The sequence below is a fragment of the Natrix helvetica genome (assembly GCF_964273705.1).
Source record: "Natrix helvetica genome assembly, chromosome: Z".
Classification (NCBI taxonomy): Eukaryota; Metazoa; Chordata; class Lepidosauria; order Squamata; family Natricidae; genus Natrix; species Natrix helvetica.
The window spans coordinates 101074795-101097874 of NC_138554.1; the positions used below are offsets into that span (position 1 = coordinate 101074795).

Consider the following 23080-nt stretch of genomic DNA (forward strand, 5'->3'; position numbering starts at 1 on the left):
GTTCTTCATATAATCTGGACAAGATTTTAGCTGTTGGAGATTAATACTGTAAATTAGAAGCACACAGGTTTCTATAATTATTTCTAGGGTATCTTGAATGAATTCAGCCCATATATTTCTGGGCCAGACCATGACTCATGTTTATGAGGAACAGTGATTTGAGAATTATTTTGAAGAAGGCAGCAGAAATATATGGCCTCAGATATATCCTTAAGAGGGTAAAATGTCATATGATAATGCAAAAACAATGCCCCCATTACTTTTAATATTAGTAAATAACTCCTTTTGGGGGGGAGAAACTGGAAGTAAAGAAGAGATCCAAGAGTATGATTAACCCTTCCCCTTGAAGTTTTTCCACTTCTTGAGCAATTTCTTAAACCACAGAATTTAGAATGCATGTCTTCCCAAAAAGTATTTCAGAGATGTAAGGTGTCAAACTGTAGCTTTTATGTCGTTTTGCATCTTAAAATTTTCCTGTCTCAAAATGACCTGGCTTTGAAAATGTTTGACCATTATTGCTTGTACTGTGCAAAGAATTAAGAAGTATCTTAGTTTCTAAATGTGGTGTATGGTAGTGAAAGTATGGTATTTCTCTAACACACTGCCAGGAAAAGAGATAGCCATACTGTTTGAGACAGGGTCAGTCCTTGCAAGAGACAATAGCCATCCCAAGACAAACATGCTCTTTCTGAGTGATAATTTGCCATACATACATTCTTGGTCAGAGGTGTTTAACATGTCTGCAGCTGGTACAATTACCATTACATATTCAGTTATTGTGAAGTGTCAGGATGCATAGAGAATGTAGCTTTGCAGCACATGCACACCACATGTATGTTGTAATGTAGGGTTCATTTTGCTTCTCTTTCTTATTCCTCATTGAAAATACCTAACATAGAACACAATCCTGACTATGAATAATCCAGGATTAAACAAAATATAAACATATATGTGTTTTCCACATAGGACTTTAATATAAAAGCTAAAGGATGCTGAGAAGAAACTGTCTTTGACCATTTGTTCCAACATGAATCTTGTAATCCTTACAGGTTTCTGATGAAATGTCCCTCCTGATCTTAATAAGATCTTCTACATAAACGTGTGTAGAATTACAGACCATCTTGTGGTGCAGTACAGTACAAACAGAACAAAATTTTCACACTTGTTTTTCTTTAAATTTGGGAAATCTCTACTTTCTTAAGCAGAATCCCTCATCCCCCAATTTCACTTGATTCCTACATAGTGCTTTTAGAAGTATAAATTAAAGGCAAATATGCTATCATTTCTATATCTGATTCCCCCACCCAGAAGTTGCAATTCTACAGCCAGTTTTCATATGGAGGAGGAGAAATGGAAAAAGCAAGGAACTCACGTTTGGAAGCTGTAGCACTCAGAACATGTTCACCAACAAACAGGTATCCAAGGAGGAAGAATAGGCAAATCCACTTCATCTTGAATAGACAGAGAAAGACAACCACACTACAGGACTTGTACAACTTGACTTGATGTTCCTCTCAACTCTTCAAAGTAAGACTGGAATAACAATTCCCTCCTCTCTTCCTCTGGTTAAATTAAGATCTTGGGGCTCATCATGTGATGGGCCTGGATTAAGAAGAGATGCATGATTTTGTTTTTTCTGCCTCCCTTCTCCTCCCACCCCCCCTGCAGCTCATGTGCTTATGAGTCATTCCTCTCACTTTTAATATTCACTGGGATTTTTATGCAGCTCTGCTTTACCTTTCATGCATTTCTAGCACACTTTCGCATCTTTAACAGAATAGCCATAATCATGTATTGTCTGCTAATATTTTAATTATTCAAAGATGGGCAGGTTCTACACCTTCCAGGAATGGTGTCTATACAAAAGAGAGTAGCTGAGAATTACAAGTGCTTCCAAGAGTTCTGTAACAGTAAAATTAGGACTATCAAGATGGGGTTACATACTCCGGGACCAAATACAATTCAAGCACATTATATATTAGTCATGTAGCACAGGACCACAATGTTGACCCTAGTTTTGCAGTTTATACAAACATCCTTAAGGCAAGCAGGACATGAATCAAGCATTTGTAGTGGACAAAAGATTTGAGGGGGAAAATGCGTGCCTTAAAACTGAACGTTCCACTCAAAATTTTGAAAATTGATTCTGATTTTTTGGGAATGCAGCTACTAAGCCATGCAAAAGCTAAGCAGGCCCTTAAACAAAGTTATACCCCTCTTGCCCTTGAGCATCAGTTATCAAAGTGTGGTCTGAGGATCTTTTGGGGTTCCTGCCCTTACAGAGATCTGTAAAGTCTAATAAATATTTTAAAATGTCTCACCATTATTTTCTAATATAGTAAATACTGATAAATGTAACACACACAACCAAAGTTTTTGGAGTCTTCAACCATTTTTAAGAATGTAAAGGATTCTTCGAACAAAATGTTTTGAGAATTGCTACCCAAGAGAAGCATACCATTGGAATATGAATTTGTCTTTGTGTTCTGACCATGCCTTCATGTGTACCTTCTCTTTCTCAGTGTCTCACCTACTTTTTTAGAAACAGATGTTATTTTCATTTCATGAGACCCGTGGGTAGATTTTACACAAAAATGCTGCAAGGTCTAATAAAGTTTAAAAGCTTAAGTAGATCACCCAGTTTCCCTACAATACCCAGCCAAATGCCATACTAGATTCAGGATCACAAATCATGACACAAAATTGTGAGACACCACTTTAACTAATTTTAATCTGCTAACTCCGGTCTATTGAACATTGTCATGTTGCTTAAAAAAACCATTCTCAGACAGGAAACACTCTTAAATGCTCAGCAGGGCTACCTTTAGTGTTGTATTAGAAATCATCATTAGCTTGTGGCATAAATTGGGGAGGGACATATGCTCACTAAGAATTGTAAAAAAAAAATGTGGTGGCATGTCACAAATTTGAAACTGTATATGGTCAGCTGTTTCCTATGCTTTCCCATACATAAAGCATACTTTCTTCAGACGTTTAGATGGCATTCACATGATTGGCAAGTGACTCACTCTTTTACCCTGGGAATCATCCAGTTTATTGTCTGTAGGTGTGCTGAATTACAAATCCCATCAGCTGACAGCTGGCACAGGCAAAGCCTGCTGGGAAAATTCCGAGAGTCCAACTTATCAGAGTTCTATTAGACTGAAGAAGGCTAAAAATTATGCCTCTTTCTTCACTGTCTTTGAATGCTATTTGTCACATGGCACACACTACTAGCTTAACTATTAAATACAAAAGGCCTCCTCTTTCCAAAGAAGGGAAAGGAAATTGGCTCCCTTTATAAGCTTAACAACAAAAAATCCTGACATGTGGGAGCAAAACATGAGTCAACGTGATAGCTTGACAGAGTTAAATTTGATTAGCAAAAGTTTTCTTCTACCCCATCTCTGAAAATAACCCTGAAATAAGGTATTTATCCTTCTGAATAAAACAAGTCAATCTTGTGTCACCTACTTTGTTATCAAATGATTTGTTTTGTCATGTCCAGATGGGTCCTCTGTAACTTGTGTCTTCTCCAGATATTCCCAATAGGCATCAGACTTCATGCTGGACAACACATCTAGTATGTCACCACACAAATTATTAGGTTGCATAAATCTTATTAAGATGTTTCGAAAGATACTGAAAAACAGTTGATGCAGGACTTTTTACAAGATTCTTAGAGGTTCGGCAATAATACAGGTGAAAGTCAAAAAATTAGAATATCGTGCAAAAGTTCATTTATTCCAGTAATGCAACCTAAAAGGTGAAACTAATATATGAGATAGACATGCAAAGCAAGATAGTTCAAGCCGTGATTTGTCATAATTGTGATGATTATGGCTTACAGCTCATGAAAACTCCAAATCCACAATCTCAGAAAATTAGAATATTGTGAAAAGGGGTAATATTCTAGGCTCAAAGTGTCCCACTCTAATCAGCTCATTAAGCCATAACACCTGCAAAGGGTTCCTGAGCCTTTAAATGGTCTCTCGGTCTGGTTCAGTAGGAATCACAATCATGGGAAAGTCTGCTGACCTGACAGTTATGCAGAAAACCATCATTGACACCCTCCATAAGGAGAGGAAGCCTCAAAAGATAATTGCAAAATAAATTGGATGTTCCCAAAGTGCTGTATCAAAGCACATTAATAGAAAGTTATGTGGAAGGGAAAAGTGTGGAAGAAAAAGGTGCACAAGCAGCAGGGATGACCACACCCTGGAGAGGACTGTCAGGAAAAGGCCATTCAAAAGTGTTGGGGACTTTCACAAGGAGTGGACTGAGGCTGGAGACAGTGCATCAGGAGCCACCACACACAGACTCTTGTCAAGCCAGTCCTGAACAACAAACATCATCAGAAGCGTCTTACCTGAGGTAAAGAAAAACAGACCTGGTCTGTTGCTCAGTGGTCCAAAGTCCTCTTTTCTGATGAGAGCAACTTTTGCATCTCATTTGGAAACCAAGGACCCAGAGTATGGAGGAAGAATGGAGAGGCACACACTGCAAGATGCTTGAAGTCCAGTGTGAAGTTTCCAAAGTCTGTGTTGATTTGGGGAGCCATGTCATCTGCTGGTGTTGGTCCACTGTGCTTCATTAAGTCCAGGGTCAATGCAGCCGTCTACCAGGGATTTTGGAGCACTTCATGCTTCCTTCCGCAGACGAGCTTTATGGGAATGCTGACTTCATTTTCCAATAGGATTTGGCACCTGCCCACACTGCCAAATTACCAAAACCTGGTTCAATGACTGCAGGATTACTGTGCTTGATTGACCAGCAAACCCGCCTGACCTGAACCCCATAGAGAATCTATGGGGCATTGCCAAGAGAAAGATGAGACATGAGACCGAACAATGCAGGAGAGCTGAAGGCCGCTATTGAAGCATCCTGGTCTTCCATAACACCTCAGCAGTGCCACAGGCTGATAGCTTCCATGCCACGCCGCATTGAGGCAGTAATTGCTGCAAAAGGGGCCCAAACCAAGTACTGACTACATATGCATGCTTATAATTTTCAGAGGTCCAATATTGTTCTACATACTATCCTTGTTTTATTGATTGCATGTAATATTCTAATTTTCTGAGATTGTGAATTTGGGGTTTTCATGAGCTGCAAGCCATAACCATCACAATTATGACAAATCACGGCTTGAACTATCTTGCTTTGCATGTAATGAGTCTTATCTCATATATTAGTTTCACCTTTTAAGTTGCATTACTGAAATAAATGAACTTTTGCACAATATTCTAATTTTTCGAGTTTCACCTGTATATGACTCTCCAGTGTTGGAGTTAAAAAAGTATTCATGCAATCATACAGTTTAATATTTCAATATTTCTGTCCCAAGCACTGGAACATCTAACTGCAAAGCCATAGCAACTCATTATTATAATTAGAAGCCAAACTTCAGTCACAAGTTTGCAGGATCCAATCTGGGTTGGTCACAGGACCAAAGATTTTGTCTTCAGAACTTTCAGATTCATGATGTACCCCCATCCACAAGAAATTGGGAACCTTAGGTTATTTATATGGTGCCTGTTGTGCAAAAGTTTTTAGATGTAGACTGGCGTATTGAGGGCTGGCTATTAAGTCGTCGTTTCCTTGTGCTGCCAAGCTCTTGCCTTTATCAAGTAATTTATAAAGTGGGATAAATCAGCATTCCTGTTGATTGATGAGCATCCTATTTCCCAGGATTCAGTCACTTCCATGGTTGTTTTTCTGCCTGCTCGTCCCACAATCTTAGTATCTGCAAAGTTGAATGTATGTCGTTGTTTGTTGCAATATGAGGCTACCAAGAAAGGCTATGATCAGAGGATGTATTCATCAGGAATTATATGACCAACAAGCAATCAGAGAAAGATGGCAGGAATATGCAGAACAACTTTACACAAATGAAAAACAAGGCAAGCTATAAGAAGAGAAGCTGACCTACCAGAAATGGAACTAGATCTCCTGGAGGAGGAAGCATTCAACCAGTTGCCAAACTGCAAAGTTTGAGGAGTTGATGGAATTCTTGCAGAGTTGCTAAGACCACTGCCAACAAAAGCACTCACAGTGCTTTGCCAAAGGTCGCAAAAAGTGATCACATGACCCTGGGACACTTCAACTATCAAAAATACATGTCAGTTGTCAAACAGCCAAATCTTGATCACCGACCAGGGATGCTGCAATAGTTGGTCACTAAACAAATGCTTGCAAGTCGAGAACTACCTGTATGTAGTAAAAACAGATATTTTAATAGAAGAAATATTAATACTGTGGATAAGAATTTAAAGCCAGAAGCAGATGAATCATGTATAAAATAAAGCAATATTCACAGCCTATTCTACAGCTTTAAAAAGCTTTTTTATATTAAAGTACAAATTTAAATGTATCTATTATGTAAATGAATACTTTACAAAAATAGACAAAAGTAGGAAAATATTATTTCATTAAATTTGTTAGGAAAAACAACAGCAATGCTTATTATTAGTTAAAAATGTTCAGTGTGAACAAACAGCATCCATTAAAATCAAATTAAAAGCAAAATAATAATAATAAAAGGAAAAATAGTTTAACAAGGGGCAGAGGTGAGGACAAGTACCAAATAGACAAATTTGCTAATAAAATTGAATTCCATTTCAAACTGTATTAAATAATGAAATTCTTCTTGCACTTTTTGTCCAAATTGTCTAAAGTTACTAGACAATTCAGCCACTTATTATTAGATTCACTTCATATTATGCTGGGTAGAACACAGAAGTATTACAATCTGAAAATTACAAATTAAATTTGTTACTGGTTCCTGCCTGGACTCTTCTCAAATCCTGCAAATAAATTGACTGCAATTCCCAAAATTCCAAGGTAACTTAGCCTAGAGGGAAATTCTGGGAATTGTAGTCTCAAACATGTATGGAGACGCAGCTCTTTGCCATATTTCAATATTTATGTTTTGGCCTAGAAGATATTCCACCTTCTGGATGGGCAGAGTTGAGATATATGACTCAATTACATAATGTTTAAAACTCCTACAAGGGCAAACTGGAGAAAACCCAAGTGGAGTAGAAAAGGAGATAGCAAAATAAAAAGGTTGTGAAAGATGAAAGTTTTCATTCTCCCCCCCCCCCCATCTTCTTGTAATATTGTCTGTTTTCCTCTTGTGTTTTTATAAATATAGATAACAAAACTGAACAATGAAATAATACTTTAGTCTCAAATAAGGCGTGAGAGTAAGTAATGAAACCATAAAATGTATAATCATCATTAATGTATAGTTTGTAATTATGCACTGATAAAGAAACATTCATTTAAATAATGACTGTAAAAAAACTAATGGGCTGCACATTTCTGTTTACCACTTGAGATATATTAAAGCATCATGGTTTCTTTTGAGTGTTTTTAAAATAGTCAAGCTTCAAATCCCCCAGATTAGGATTGCAAATGGCTTTTGTTCATTTTTTTTGTCTTCCACAAATGTAAATCCATTTTTTTGCCTAATCAGTTAATGCAATAGTCTTCTTGTGATTATACAATAAGTTCATAAATTTGCACAATGTCAATCACTTGACATTTGATATTGTCTAGCCTTGTACCTAGCTTTAACCCTAAAATCATGAGGAGAGGGGAGGATGAGGTAGCGAAAATAAGCAGATGTAATCAATTGGTTTTGAATTCACAAGCAGACAAAAGCTTTTTAGGGGCAAATTTATAAGAGTCCTATAAATCTTCAATAAAATCCTCACCTTATCTGGTGCCTTCCAAATATGTTGGGATTAAAACACTCTAACTTTCTGGCCAATATTGCCCATACAGATTGAGAAATTAGTTATTTGATTTACCAAGCTAGTGTTAACTTTAATGAATGAGCTTTTTAGTACCCTATTTGAGAGTGTTAATTGGTTAAATTTAAATCATTTTGGTTTCATGTATGAAATAATGGAAAGGAGGGAAAGAAATTTCCTTTCACAAGTCCTTTCTCTGTCATTTTTTCCTGCTATGTTACATATCATTTTACAGCTTCACACAAGTCTCAAAAAGCCAATTTTTGTTAAGACTATGTTAAAAAGTTCAGTTCTGTCCCTACCTCCTCCGAAGTTCCAGTGCACTAAATAGAACTTAATCTCATGTTTTCAACTGCAACCAACTGTAACAGATTGATCAAACACTTGTGGGGGAAGGCCTTGTTTGCTGTTCTGATTAAGGAAAACAGAAGATTAATCTATTCATTTCTGAAAAAAAATATTCTACATTTAAAAAATAGTTATTAAAGAAAAAATATCTTTTGGCTCATCATTTACACTTTACAAAATTTTTCTCCCCTTTTCCTTTTGTAAAAGAGGTAGTATATTTATAGAAGGAAGAGGCTCACATGTTGGCAGAAAGAATTATTTTAGTTTAAGTAATGTGTTTTATAGAACTAATGGGATTAACTTTTCAAAGCGTTGAACATGAAAAAAAATTATTTGCTACTCTCTCTTAAAAAGCCATGATTTAATGCTTCTTCGGACACAAAGGCATTTTTGGTATGTATGTTTCATGGCGAAAATTGCCATAGTCATTTCCCACTGTTTGAGAAAATGCTGTAAATAGATACCAACTGAACAATTTGTTTAATACATTTCTGAGGAAGTTTGAGAATCTACGGATAAGCTGTAGCAGGCTTTATACAGGCAGTCCTTGACTGAGCCAAAATTTCCATAGCTAAGCGAGACAATTGCTAAGAGCGTTTTGTCCCATTTTACAACTTTTCTTGCAACTATTGTTAAGTGAATAACTGTACTTGTTTTGTTAGTAACACAGTTGTAAAATGAATCTGGCTTCCCCATGACTTTACTTGTCAGAAAGTCGCAAATGGTGATCATATGTCTGTGGGATATTGCAATCATCATAAGCCAGTTGCCAAGCATCTGAATTTTGATCATGTGCCATAAGGATTCTGCGATGGTCATAAGTTTGAAAAAAATCATAAGTCCCTTTTTTCAGTGCCATTGTAAGGGTCATTAAATTAATGACTGTAAGTTAAGGACTCTCTGTATTCTATGTACCTTGCCTTTAAAAATATTTTCAAAAGAAAGATGTACTTTTATATATTGGAGTGTCTGTTTTAGATCACTCAGCTTTAGAGAAAAAACAAGCTATCCTATACTCAATTGAATGCCACACCATTTATTGACTACATGGTGATGATTGTTCACCATTATCATAATTTTCATCTTATAGATTCATGCAAAGTTTCAGAACAGAGCAATAAGTATTATTTATAACTTTTTTTTCTAGTTAGAAAAAGGAAAGATTCAATATCATGGACCTCTAAGCATAAAAATGCTCTGTAAATTGTTTTAAATGCTATACATGTAATCCTTGATATGCAACCATGTCTGAAGTTACAAAGGCACTGAAAAAGCTACTTTAATTATAGCAGTCTGTTGCATCTTGAACCTTTGAAACCAAAAATAGTTTTATAGATCTTATTTTTGGAAGATTAAATGGGAAAAATAAAGGTTTCCCTGTCAGTCGTATCAGACTCAAGGACAGGGTGATCAAACTTGCGGGCCGCGGGCCGGATGCGTCATGCACTGGCCACTCCCATGCCCAGTTTAGCAGAGGAAAAAGTCACAATACGTTACATGATAGCATCATGACGATGCAAGTTTGACACCCCTGCTCTAAGACATGATGATCTTTGTTTCTTGATCATGGGAGCCAGCATTGTCCAAAGAAAATTTCTCTGATCATATGGCCAGCATGACTACGGTGCCCAGAATGCTCATATCTTCCCATTGAAGTGGTATTATTATTTACTGTATTATTCTATTACAGTCTTACAACCTCCTTCACCTACGTATTTAATTGTTTAACTGTTTTATGTATGTATTTTATAACATATTTTAATGACTGTACACCGCCCCGAGTCCTTTCCGGGAGAGGGGGCGGTCTATAAATGTGAATAATAAAATAAATAAATAAATAAATAAGTATCTGTTAATCTACTTGCATTTGAATGCTTTCTAACTGCCAAGTGGGCAAGAGTTAGGGCAGGAATGGAAGCTCACCCCATTGTGTGTATCTCAGATCTCGAACCTGGACTGTCACCTCTCCAGCTGACAAGCTCAATGTCTTTAACCGTTGAGCTTGTCAGCAGCTCTCCCCATAACTAGCAGCTTTATTCAATAAATATAACTGTAAAATACTGATAGTGGACTATTTATTATAATGAACAATTTAACCAAATTGTTTGGCCCTTTACATTTACCATCTATATTCTGTGCCTGTGTAGCCTGTACAAAATTGATCACAATGCCATCCATTATAGTGTTTTGGATGTTTGTGCCCTCTCACTGTGGAACAATTGCTCTTAACACTGTCTTTTTCTCATCTGACTTTTTAAAAACCAATTTCTTTAGGATATTGGCAGAAGTACAAAAGAGAAAAAATGTGTCTAGGCCATTGAGATTCTACTGTGTAATCAGAAGTAATCTAATTACCTTGAGCATATGACAGAGCACATGCTGGGACTATGTTTCATGTGATCTAGAAGAAAAATTCATAAATTATTTCTAGAAATGTGACTAGCTTGCTGACAGGAAAAGAGTGTGTTAAATAATAAAAATGCCTATTCATGCTGTCGCAATATTTTAGCAGCAATTTTAAAGATGTATTTAAAGTGATTAACTTTGCAGAACTGTTTCCCAAATTTCTTGCCTTCTAGTTGAGTTTTACCAGGTAGACCAGATAAACGACATGACTAAATAAGCTGGTAAAGCTATTATTAACAGAATCTTGCAATTCTGAAAGTACAATTCTCCTGCCATCACTCTGCATTTACACACCGAGAACTTTAGCTGCTATGGTGACACAGTGGTTAGAATGAACTATTGCAGGTTAATTCAGCCCATAGCAGTTCAATTCTGATCGGCTTAAGTTGACTCAACCTTCCATCGAGGTTGGTAAAATGAGGACCCAGATTGTTGGGGGCAAAATGCTGACCATATAAACCTCTCAGAGGGGGCTGTAAAGTACTATGGGGAACAGTATATACATCTAAGGGCTATTGCTAACTTCTGAGCCTCTTGCTCCAACCATTATAAATTGCAGGCGATGCTGTCTCTTATTTGACCCTTTCCTAGATAGCATCTCTTTGCCCATCTCCCAGGGTTCTCCCCACATGCCATTATTTTGAGTTAGACAACAAGCCCTCTGAGCCCTCTCTACTAGTTAACATATTGGAAAATGTAATTTAACAAGTCTCTTGGAGAAAATTGCTATAGAACAATAAATCACTCCCTAGATGACAGTTTCTATATCTGATATACAGTATCCTAAAACATGTAGGATTAGCATGGAACATGCTGAAAGGAAACAATGGCAAACCACTTCTGAAAATCCTTGCCCCCCCCAAAAAGGAAGACTTGTTCAGGCAGTATCTGAGAACTGGACACAATTGAACGGAAGAAAAAAAAGGTAATTTTAAATACTGTTCAAGACAATGACATATAAACCACAGTATTCTTAGTTTATGTATACTGTACTCATATTGCACTACGTTGCTGAGATGGTATCCCTTAATTTTCATACCATAACAACATATGTAACATAGTAAGCTAAGTGAGTTGAGTGAGATTGGCCATGAGTTAGTCAGTGTAAGCTGACAGTAAGCTCCATTAGAAATTTGCCTGCATTTTCCTGAATAAAGCTAACACCTTAGCCCCCTGATGATGAACCTATGGCATGCATGCCACAAGTGGCATGCAGTGCCCTCTCTGTGGGTAAACAAGCCATCACTGCAGTTCAGCTCTGCCACGCATGCGTGTGTGCCTTCCGGCGGCCAGCTGACTGTTGGGTCTCTGTTGTGCATGCACGGTGTGTGCGTGCAGGGAGGGCATGTGCGCATGCGTTGGGGAGGAGTGTGCACAGGGGGGCACACACACATGCGTGGGGTGCATGCAGGAGATACATGGGCACGGCACATGCATGCATGAAGGGGCACAGCATATGCGTGTGCACACATTGCATTTTGGGGGTTCAGGCGCGTGCTCCCTGCTTTGGGGGCTTGGTCCAGAAAAGGTTAGCCATCACTGCCTTAGCCACTATTCCATAGTGGTCATAGTAGCAAACATTAAGTGTTGCAATTTCAAAGGAATCACATGGAAACAGATAAAGGACAACAGCATATAATCACTTTCCAGCTTTTGCCCTATTTTTAGCAAGTCAAGGCATTCTATTTATACTGAAGGGGGTAGCTATTTAGATACTCCCCAATCTTTTAGGGTGCAAAGCACTTCACTAGCTCTGAACTTTCCTTTCATAGGACATTCTAATATGCAACCAGATGCATGCAAATAGTATGAAGGACACCAGGACACATTTGAACGGTAGTGATTTTATTTTTCTTTCTTTGCATTGAATAGAGCTGCCTTACTAACCCTCTGCAAATTTATCATTTATACTCATATAGCTATATCACGAAGAATAGTAATAAGCCTGACTAATATTATATAATCTAGGCAGCACAAAAAAGGTTTTCCATGTCCAAAAAATACAGGTGTTCCAAATCCATCTGATGTTGTAGCCACATTAGATGTACCATTAAATGAAAAGAAACCTGCTAATAAATCTGGCAGATTACTAAAGGCAACTGCACAGGTAGTAGCCAAAGAAAATACAATACTTTGGACATTAGTAAGGCTTATTACTAAATTTATATTCAGAGTTCTGATGTTTGAACAATGAATGTCAAATAACTATTATTTTCAACATAATGTTTGTTTTCAAACTAAACATTTCAATTTTTCTATTAGTAAGAATATTCATTAGTAAAAATAAATCCAATAATTCTGAAGCATTGGTGGTGACCCATAAAAAAAATTAAACTTAGTCCAAGGATTTGGTCATAGTATACATGTTAACAAATGTAAAAAAAAAACAAGTAGAAAGAGCACCTGCAGCCATGTGCTACATATTAAGAAATTCCATGGGTGGCGGTCTTAATGGGACTTTCCCCAAAATGAATTTTATACCTTTGAACTGTCTTAGTTCTTCTGTAGACAGTCGAAGCTGGGAAGTGAATAATTCTTCTGAAGAGCCAAAAGTTGGAATTGCTGGGGATGTTACTGCAATATTACTGGCAAGAGATGGTACTGGTTCTCCAAAGAGTGTATATGAAGAACTGAAAACAGGAGGTGCAGTTGCTTTTCCAAATCCTGTTGCAGGTGTGATGTCTGGTAAAAAATTTGCAAAAGGGGTTTTTCCAAATCCAGAAAGTGTAGGTACTCCATCTGATGTTGTAGCCATATTAAATGAAAAGGAACTTGCTGAAGAATCTGCCATATTATTAAAGCCAACTGTAGGAGGAGCAGCTGAAGGAAGTGCAGCACCTTGGATATCAGCGAAGCTTCCAGCAGCAGGTTCAGGAGGTTTGAAAGAAAAGGTCTGAACAGTATTCCATGCATCTGTAGGAAAGCCTGCAATTATAGCATGTAGAAAAAGTTGTAAGAAGAGATGCAATATTAAGAAAAAGAAAACTGCACTAAAGGGGAATCTAAGATACTGTATTTTTCGGAGTATAAGATGCATCAAGGTTTTAAAGAGGCAATTTAAAAAAAAAAAAGGTTTTCCACTCTGCAGAGCTCCAGAAAACGGCCCGTTTATTGTGAAAACGGCCCCTTTTTTCTTTTTTAAAAAAGGGCATGAATAGCCCTTAGGAGGCTTGTAGAGTGCTCCTAGGTGGGGTACCCCCCCAATGAGCAAAATTGGCTTGTTTCTTGCAAAAATGTGGCCGTTTTTTTTGTCCAAAAAAAAAAAAGGGGCATAAATAGTCTTTAGGAGGCTTGTAGAATGCTCCTGGGAGATGTACCCCCCAAACGAACCAAAAATGGCACCTTTTTTCACGAAAACGGGCTCATTTTTTGTCAAAAAAAGGGCATGAATAGCCTTTAGGAGGTTTGTAGAGTTCTCCTGTGGGGTGGGGACTCGCAAAAAATGAGCAAAAAACGGCCCGTTTTCCCCTCATTTCTGCCCTTCCCAGCCCCCAGGAGCTCTCTGAAAGCCACCTACAGGCTCTGCACGGCCATTTTGGTGAAGAGAGTGGGGTTTCGGGAGGCAAAAAATACTGTATTCAGTGTATAAGACGCACCCAGATTTTCAGCCTCTTTTTTGAGGGAAAAAAGTGCATCCTATACTCCGAAAAATACGGTAATCAAAATGAAGTATGCAGTAAAATGGATCAGCCAAAACAAATCCCTTACTTGATGTTCTAGGTGGCGTCTGCTGTTGTCCAAACCCAAATGAAGGATATTGGTGACTAGACACATTCTTCAATTCCTTTAAAACAAACATATGTTCTATATTTCTCATATTGTTTTACGGCTTCAGATTAAATATTTTGAAATGCATACTGGTATGTTTAATGATTGTTCAGTTATGATGGACCCCAAAAAGTTACAACTTACCCTTAATTATGATGGCTGCATTCCCCCCCCCCCCCGGCCATGTGACCACTTTTAAAGCTACTTGGCAACCAGATCCTATTTATAACTGATTGCAGCTTCCAACTGTCATGTGACTGCAATTTGTAAGTGTTTTACTTGTTTCTGGCAAAAACAATTCATTTGGGAGGATGTATTCACTTAACAACCATGTGGTGACTCTCTTAATGACAATGACTTTCAACTAAAATTCTGGGCTCAATTGTGGTTACTAAGTGAGAACTAGTTATATTAAAATGATTTTTATTATCAATTTTTATTATCCATATTTCCTACTTACATTGTTTCAATTTATTACAGTCATAGACCAGAGACCAGAATAAAAACACACAGTAAATATACAATTAAAAATTCTAGAATAAAATAAACAGATAAAATCTATGATAAAATTGCCAGTTTCTCAATTGCACATAGTGTACTCTACTAAAATTGCAATCCATAAACTGTGAGGCCCGTAGTCAGTTTAATACTAAAAGGGAAAGGAATAAGTGCAAAGGGTTTGTCACATGGTTGTAAAATCTTATTTCACTTTTATTTACTTTAGCAGCAAGTTGCATTTTTTTCCTGGCCTCAACTCCAGAGAAATTCCAAGTTTCTGTTGAAACAAGGGCATAGTTCTCCTTTATTTTCCAATTTGGCAATTGTCATCTTTTAAGATCAAGAAGGAAGAAAAAATTCTTTTATAAATTTGTCGGCAGGAAGGCAGGGGGAAAAGGCACTTTTTCTCAGAGACCTAGGCAGGAAAGCTGAATAAGACCTCAGGCGTCTACCCCCTGCCTGAAGGTGAGGCAACACTTCACATTCGAGAAACTGGAAATCTAGTCCAATTTTGAAACCTCTGGAGCAACATTTATATGGAGGGAATGTGATGTTCAAGCCTTCATTTACTGGTAAACCTTTGCCTAAAAGTCCAGAGAGACCTATCTTACTTGATTGTTCTTGGTAGTAGCTCAGAATGAAAACTCAGACAAGCATTTATCTGCCTTGGATATAACTTGTACAGATTTGCAGCAGAAAAAAACTTGGTAGATTCCATCTGATTATTTATTATATTTCTATGCCACTAGTTATTTTTATATATAATTCTCCAAATGCCTTTAAGTAAAATAAATGCTGAAAAGATAACCTAAAATTTTGCCTACAATTTAAAATGTGTTTATAAAGGCTGCCAATTAAACCCAGGTAACTGAACAGCAAGTTACAGTAAACTCAATCCCTCTTATTGCTGAAGCTTTCCTCTGTTAGTTCCAAGTATTATTAAGCTAACAATGCCCATAGTTATTACTGGTTTGAAAATCAGGACCAAAAATATAAAAACATTCTTAAAAAATAAATACTTTCCAGTTGTACTAACCATTGTCGTTTTAGTAGAGGGAGTTGCATTCTTCAATTCATGCAATCTACTTTTCCACTGATTAACCAGCTGCTGGACTGAATTGATCTGAAAAGAGGAAGAAAGATTATTCACTACTGCTTCACATTTCAAATAATTTTCTAAAAAGTGCTTCAGCCTTCTACATTAAACAATATAGACACTTACATAAACTTGTGTGTTATTGTTTGCTTTACAGTTATAATACACAAGACGCAACTCTTCTGGCAGAAAGTCAGAGAAACCTGTAAGGATAACAATCAAAGACCAGAAAGGGAAATATTTTATCCCCATAATGCAAGGCTAGTAACTATACATACAGATACAATTTGTGGTTTAGAAAGACTCATTGGCAAATAATTCATTAGCAAATTAACATACATTCATTTTGTCTCTTAAGCCCCTGTACAACCAAGGCAAAAATTTAGCCCAGTCTTCCAGCAAGTGACCCCTATTGCCATTCACAACTCTTGCTGTCTTCTGGTGTTGATTTTTCTCTCTCTAAAAAGTGTGGTCAATCAATTGCAAACTCTGGATCTGAAATGCCTACTTGAGATCTGGATATCACACATGGATGTCTCCTAAATCTGATCCCATATTAGAATAAAGGTACCTTGTCCAAATTATTTTAGACTGATTTTTAAATACATTTTATAATGACAGATTTCTATAGTCACCAGACAATTGTAATTTGAAGGAAAATAACTGATTGACCTCATATGCTTTCCATTTTCTCCTATGAACAGCTCCCAAGGTATCTAGCCTCCAATGGAGCGTAAGAGTCTGGCCACACAGTGTGTGTTTGTGTGGGCACCATCCAGAAATAGAGACATTTGCAGGAGGAGAATCAGGAGACATGGAGATGTAGATCTTTAAGATTTAAAATATTCTCCATTGCAAACAGAAGTGTTTTGTCCCAAATACATTTAAGGCCTTTTAAAAGTTGGTCAAGGAATTTTGCGTGGCGGAGTCCAGAAGACACTTTTCTGCTGTGGCTCTTACCATCTGGAACATTGCACTCACTGAAGGGAGATCCACTCCCCATTCTCTCAGCCTTCCAACAAGGCCTTAGAACCTGGCTAGTTAGCCTGAGGCCTGGATGTGGGTGTTCCTTTCTGTAGTGGTTATTGGATTAAATAGAATTTAATCCACCTTCACCCCATTGTATATTCCTGCCATCTAGCTAATTCTTAATTTAATGTTATACTTACTGTTTTAATATTTAGTAATACTGTTTTATTACATTGTAAGCCACCCAGAATTGCCTTATTGCAAGATAGGCAGCAAATAAATTTAATAAATAAAAATAAGTGTAAATATCCCACTTAATGCATAGTGCCTTAGCTACACAGATATGTGCAATGTCTCATCCAATGAGACCTGACAATAGAGTAATTTGTACCTGAAATATTAGGTTTTTCTTTCATTGGTGAATAGGAGGAAAACATCCATTGTCCAGAAGATTCCCAAATCTCCATGTCTTTCATTATTATTTCACTGAATAAATGATAATGGAAAGTTGTAACCCATACTAAACTGATGTAAAATCAAACCAAGCTAATTTTAAGGTTTCACTGTTTTTAAACACAGAGACAAATCAAGACTTACTGAGCATAGTAAAAAGCATAGTTAATTTTATGAAACACTAACCACAATCCTTTTTCTTGCCAAATGCAAACAATGGAACGTGATCTAAAATTAGTTAGACAACTGACAGTAAATTGTGATGGGAGTGATGCTCTACTATCAAGAAACCCTACCAGTAGGAAAGTGCCTTTGTCCCAAGGGCCTCTAGGAATACCTATAAAATGTCTACAAGTCAGTTTGCATATTCTGTATGCAATTATAATACTCAGTTCAATGAACTGTATAAATAACCATGGCAAAGAACTGAAGACATTGAGTTTAGGATTGTTGTTTTAACTGAATATTTAAATCTCACAGTAATTAAAGGAAAAATGCCACTTACTTAAGGTTTTCTTCTTCAGGTGGAGTATCATTATTCACATGTTCACTTGAATCTAAGGCAGCAAATCTATTCTGAGAAAAATTTGAGGATCTGGGATCTTTGTTGTTTTTCCACTTAGATGATTTTGAGTAATTAAATGCCTGCAAGCTAACAGAATAATGTTGCTGTCCACCCCGTGCTCCTCTTCTGCTGGGGGCTGAATGAAAGAGAGCACAGTGTATCAAACATTTATCTTCTTTGCAGTAGAAATAATTTAATCTATATCACAGAATTAAGTAACAGAAACGGGCTTAGAAAGACGGGCATAAATCCAAAATCTATAGAAAATAACTCAAATGTAGATTCCTAGACAACATCATCCATAATATTACAAGTTTTGTACTCTTTATCATACTTATTTTACATTGAAAATTAAGATATTTCTATCCCACCATATTACTTTACAACTGTGATCATCTTTATTCCTGTAATGTGACCCTTCTGGTGTCTGTATCCTTTTAAGGAGGTCTATCAGTGCCCTACACTGTTCTCTTCTTGCCTCTCTTTCGCATTCCAGTCTATCTGACCTTCTGTTTTTTTCATGTTAATTTGGTGTAAACTCTGATAAGAGGTCTAGTTTCTGCAGCCAGGATGCATGTCGATTCCTGCAGTCTGAGCCCTGTGAGAGGCAAGCTCCATTCTCTTTTCACAGCCCCTTTTTAGCCAAAACATTTTTTTGCGGAGTGTTTATTGAACTCCTTTAGTTTAAGCCACATCTACACATATGGTTAGATATCTCAACTTTTGGGTATTCCAATTACAATTTTGACATGGGCTCTTTTATATATATATATATCCAAGTCAGGAGATTTCAGTACACAGCACTCAAAGGCTAGTATTCACTGCTCCACTCTTTCCCTCTTGCTCCTCCAAATACTGATAAAGAACAGTATTTCTATCTGCTTAGAAGCTGCTTTAGGTACACACACACCTCCCCCACACCATACCCAGCTGCATCTTTGCTCAGTTTTTATAACTAACAATTACTGTGCTAGCTTGGGAGACGCCTTAAAGAGACAGGACAATAGCAGCACAGGTGCTGGCCATTTGGTAGGCAGTCTGACCTTGCATCTTTATCTGTGCTGGACTTTAAAATTCTGAGAATCTGCATTATGCAATATGAGACCATATTGAGCCAGTGTTTCAACAGCTGATGAAAAGCAATCTGTATAAACTATCGTTTACACTAAATGGAAACAGCCTTTAATTGTTTAATCTCTGGGTGTCCAAAAGCCCAATAAACTTTAATAGCATCTCAGTATTTTTGAAACCAGGTGATTTTTCTCAAAAATTGCAAATTAAAGTTGCTCTGGCAGCTGAAGTGGAAGAAACCTAAATGAACAGGATACTTAGGTGGGATGAATTTAGTTCTACTTAAAGCAGATCCCACTGAAATCCATAGAAGACTAACACATTTATTTCATGATGAGTAGAATAACTTCAAACACATTGCCTGAATAGTAACTATTACAGAAAGAGGCTGTGTTGCCCATTAACACTGCTTTTGTAACGCACCTTGTTTTAATCTTATTTAATGAATTTCAATATTTCTTGAAGTCTGTTTTAACTTTGTTAACTGCTATGGGATTCTTTCGCAAGGAGAGCAGTAAATAAATTAGACCAAGCATCCTAATTTTAAAAAAAAATACTGCCAAGTTTGGTTTCAACTTGTCACTGTAAAAGAGTCTGGGGCGGGGGGTTTAAGAACGAAATACAAGCAAACCAAGTTAAAAACCAACACTCTTGTCAGCCAAAGGCGGACCTTTCTCTACCTAGCAAGTCCATTATGCAGCCACGTTCCCCGCGGGAAGAAACCCTAGAAACCTCAAGTGGCAATCTTTAAGAGGCTAATGGAGAACCCAAATTCCCTCCTCACCTGAGTTTTGGCCAAAGGCCTGGCTGGCTCTGCCACCGCGTGGATGCTCATACCAGCATCTATCACCGAAACGGCAGTTGCCCTGCAAGTAGTAAGAGCAAACCGAACCAGAATTGTGAGCCATGGGAAGGCAACGTCTCACCACCGCCGGTACAAGTTTCCCGCTTTGCTTCCACTACCGTATCCGCTCCGTAAGATTTTACCTAGGGCTACGCAGCATTTATAGTACGGCTTCGCCGTGCCTGGGCACGCAGCAATTAGGGCGCCTAGTGATGACGTAATGACGACAAGTCTACCTTTGGCGGAAGTAAATGCACTGGCAGTTTGCCCTCCAACATCTTAAAAAGTAATTGTTTTTTTTAAATCGGATTTTAGATTTCTCGTTACGATTAATTAAAAAAAAACAGGCATCCAAATATATGGTGGTAAGAATTTAATGTGCCTCTGAAGGCGGAATTCAGCAAATATAGATACAGCAGGAAGTTTCCGTATTGTGCCGCTAATATCAATCCCACTTTATTTTATATTTTGAAATTAGAAGGCTTGGGGAAATGGGGAAGAAAGACGTATATTTCACACATGCTCAATCATAAACTGGCCAAAAATTTTAATGTGATTTGTTGAACAAGCTTAGCAACCAAACACATGGTAGTTGGTTACAAGGGTTATGATATAGAAATCGTTGCATATATTTAATTAAATTTGGAAGTTACAAATAAAGGAAGAGCAATGATTTGTATTGAACGTTGGGTGCAACAAAAATGTTTTTATTATTGTAGAAACATTGTAAGTCTGAAATAGTGCAATCTTGGATTGATTTGTGTTCTTCCTTTTGAGTAACAAAATTGAAAGACTGGTCTGTTTTAACTGTTTTTATTGAGTTGTTTACTATAAATAAATGTTTCCCTTTTTGTTTTCTTAGTTTCTTATTTCATATTTTAAAATTTGCACTACTAATTCCTTTTTCTTACCAAAGCAATGACATTTAAAAATTAGTTCAATATAAAAAAGTCATGGTGATGTTTCAGTATTTTATTATCTTTATGACTTTTGTTAGGGTTTTATTTTCTAAACATACAGTTAAATTATAATTATGTCCTAACAACAGCTGAAGATACCTTCCTCCTCTACTTTCTTCATAACAACCTTGTGAGGTAGGTTGGGATGAGAGAAAGTAACTGGCCCAAAATCATTCAGCTTAGCATGAGTGAATTACTAGATTCCTGCACCAAAGTATGTGCCTGAAGGATATGGTCAGTCACAAAACATTTTTCTAGAAGATAAAAATAACTTTACAAAAAAAGACAATAAAGATGGGGGGGGGGGTGTTACTCTACTATTTTGAAGAGTTTTTTTACTTCAATAGACAAACCATAAATTCAAAGATAACCTATGCCAAATTATTTTAATATTTGATTTCAAACATCACAGCATAGTACTGTATCAGTTTTACAGAATACAGATTGAAAACAGTTGAAGCAGCAACCAGAAACAATATTCCTGACAAAACACTAAATAAAAAAATGGTATCAGTCCCCTCCTGCAAATCATAAAGCACTGTTGAAAGAAAAATCCAGGTCCATTTCCAAGGGGGGGGGAGCACTGGAAATCAGATGGAGGCTGATTGGAAAGAAAGGTTCAATTCATTGAAGAAGCAGAATCACCAACCACATGTGATTCTGGGACAATTGACAAAATGGAGTTTAGAGTGGGTGGGCTTTATAACTTGTGGATTCCTATGTGGTCATGACTGGCTATTGGCAAATCCTAGGTGTTTGAGCTAATTTTGTCAACCTTCGCTTGATTGTGTTGCTTATTGAATTGCTTATCTGAAGTTTCAGCCTGACCCAGTCTTTCTGAATGGATTACCAAATCTGCATTTCTATAAACCGGCCTCAGTTTCTGCTTGGGGGGTAGAAGCCAGTCCCAGTTTCCCTGCCCCAAGCTGAAACTTCAGATAAGTAATTCAATAAGCAACACAATCAAGCGAAGGTTGACAAAATTAGCTCAAACACCTAGGATTTGCCAATAGCCAGTCATGACCACATAGGAATCCACAAGTTATAAAGCCCACCCACTCTAAAATCCATTTTGTCAATTGTCCCAGAATCACATGTGGTTGGTGATTCTGCTTCATCAATGAATTGAACCTTTCTTTCCAATCAGCCTCTATCTGATTTCCAGTGCTTCCCCCCCCCCCCCTTGGAAATGGACCTGGATTTTTCTTTCAACAGTGCTTTATGATTTGCAGGAGGGGACTGATACCATTTTTTTATTTAGTGTTTTGTCAGGAATATTGTTTCTGGTTGCTGCTTCAACTGTTTTCAATCTGTATTCTGTAAAACTGATAACAGTACTATGCTGTGATGTTTGAAATCAAATATTAAAATAATTTGGCATAGGTTATCTTTGAATTTATGGTTTGCCTATTGAAGTAAAAAAACTCTTCAAAATAGTAGAGTAACACCCCCCCCCCCCCAATCTTTATTGTCTTTTTTTTGTAAAGTTATTTTTATCTTCTAGAAAAATGTTTTGTGACTGGCCATATCCTTCAGGCACATACTTTGGTGCAGGAATCTAGTAATTCACTCATCATGCTAAGCCATAATGTAATTTGTTTTGTTTTGGCTTAGCCTATTTATGAACCTAATGATTAGTGAAACCCATTTTTGTAGCATATGTGAGATTATTTTACTTTAAAGTATGGCAGGTGGGTACTTTATGAAAGTAAAAATGTAAAGTTGTTTTATTTTCCAAGTATGGAAATGGCTCCCCAAGATTAAGGATCACATGCAGGATGAAGAGTTTCCTACATTATAATCTTGCCAAAATAATCTCCATAGTGCATCCTGCCTGTGATCCCAAAACCACAAATCAGTGGTATAGATGTTGGAATTTGCTCATCTCACAAACTGGTACTCAGTACCCTTAGAAAAATCTCTACCCAAAACAGTGGCTTCAACCATTAGCATTTTTGTCAAATCTTGTACTATTTAACAATTTTCTATGTGTATGGGACAGTTAAGAAAAAGATTATAATTTCTATTGCTGCAACAGAATATGAAGCAATAGTACATGATGTTACCCCCTTTTTACTTTGCTTTACTGCCTAACACCAGGGTGACTTCATAGTACAATAAACAAAAACAAAAAAATAGAGCCAGACTAGAAAAGAAAAAGATGGTAAATCCATCAGCCCATAGCACCAACATCTGGTGGAATTGGGAAACTTCAGCCATCTTTGGTTAAGGCCAGAAGAAACAGCCAGATCTTAAAAGCTCTCTTAAAATATCTTTGGGACATTATGTAATGGGTAGCAATTGCTTGGACCATTGATAGGATAAACAGTAAATAAAAACAACACA

The 23080-nt window shown here is 37.1% G+C and overlaps 2 protein-coding genes across 3 annotated transcripts in view; both read right to left on the reverse strand.

Moving 5' to 3' along the window:
• Positions 1-3573, reverse strand: part of GPNMB (glycoprotein nmb) — a 37536-nt gene extending 33963 nt beyond the window's left edge. The window contains exons 1-2 of one of the 2 annotated variants that reach the window (XM_081933742.1): positions 3475-3573; positions 1373-1451 (exon numbers count right to left, since the gene is read on the reverse strand). In XM_081933742.1, the coding sequence (XP_081789868.1) occupies positions 1373-1451 (79 nt within the window). In that variant the 5' untranslated portion in view covers positions 3475-3573. Of the gene's footprint in view, positions 1-1372; positions 1573-3474 lie in introns of those variants that run through there. The other variant, XM_081933741.1, reaches the window with a different exon arrangement.
• Positions 3574-12339: 8766 nt separating this feature from the next.
• On the reverse strand, positions 12340-19986 carry NUP42 (nucleoporin 42). The gene is made up of 7 exons (XM_081932988.1): positions 19716-19986; positions 17801-17996; positions 17234-17328; positions 16000-16076; positions 15814-15900; positions 14220-14295; positions 12340-13436 (listed from the first exon to the last, which is right to left on the reverse strand). The coding sequence occupies exons 1-7, from the start codon at positions 19837-19839 to the stop codon at positions 12928-12930; spliced, it is 1164 nt and encodes a 387-aa protein (XP_081789114.1). The 5' UTR covers positions 19840-19986; the 3' UTR covers positions 12340-12927.
• Between the last annotated feature and the right edge of the window lie 3094 nt (positions 19987-23080).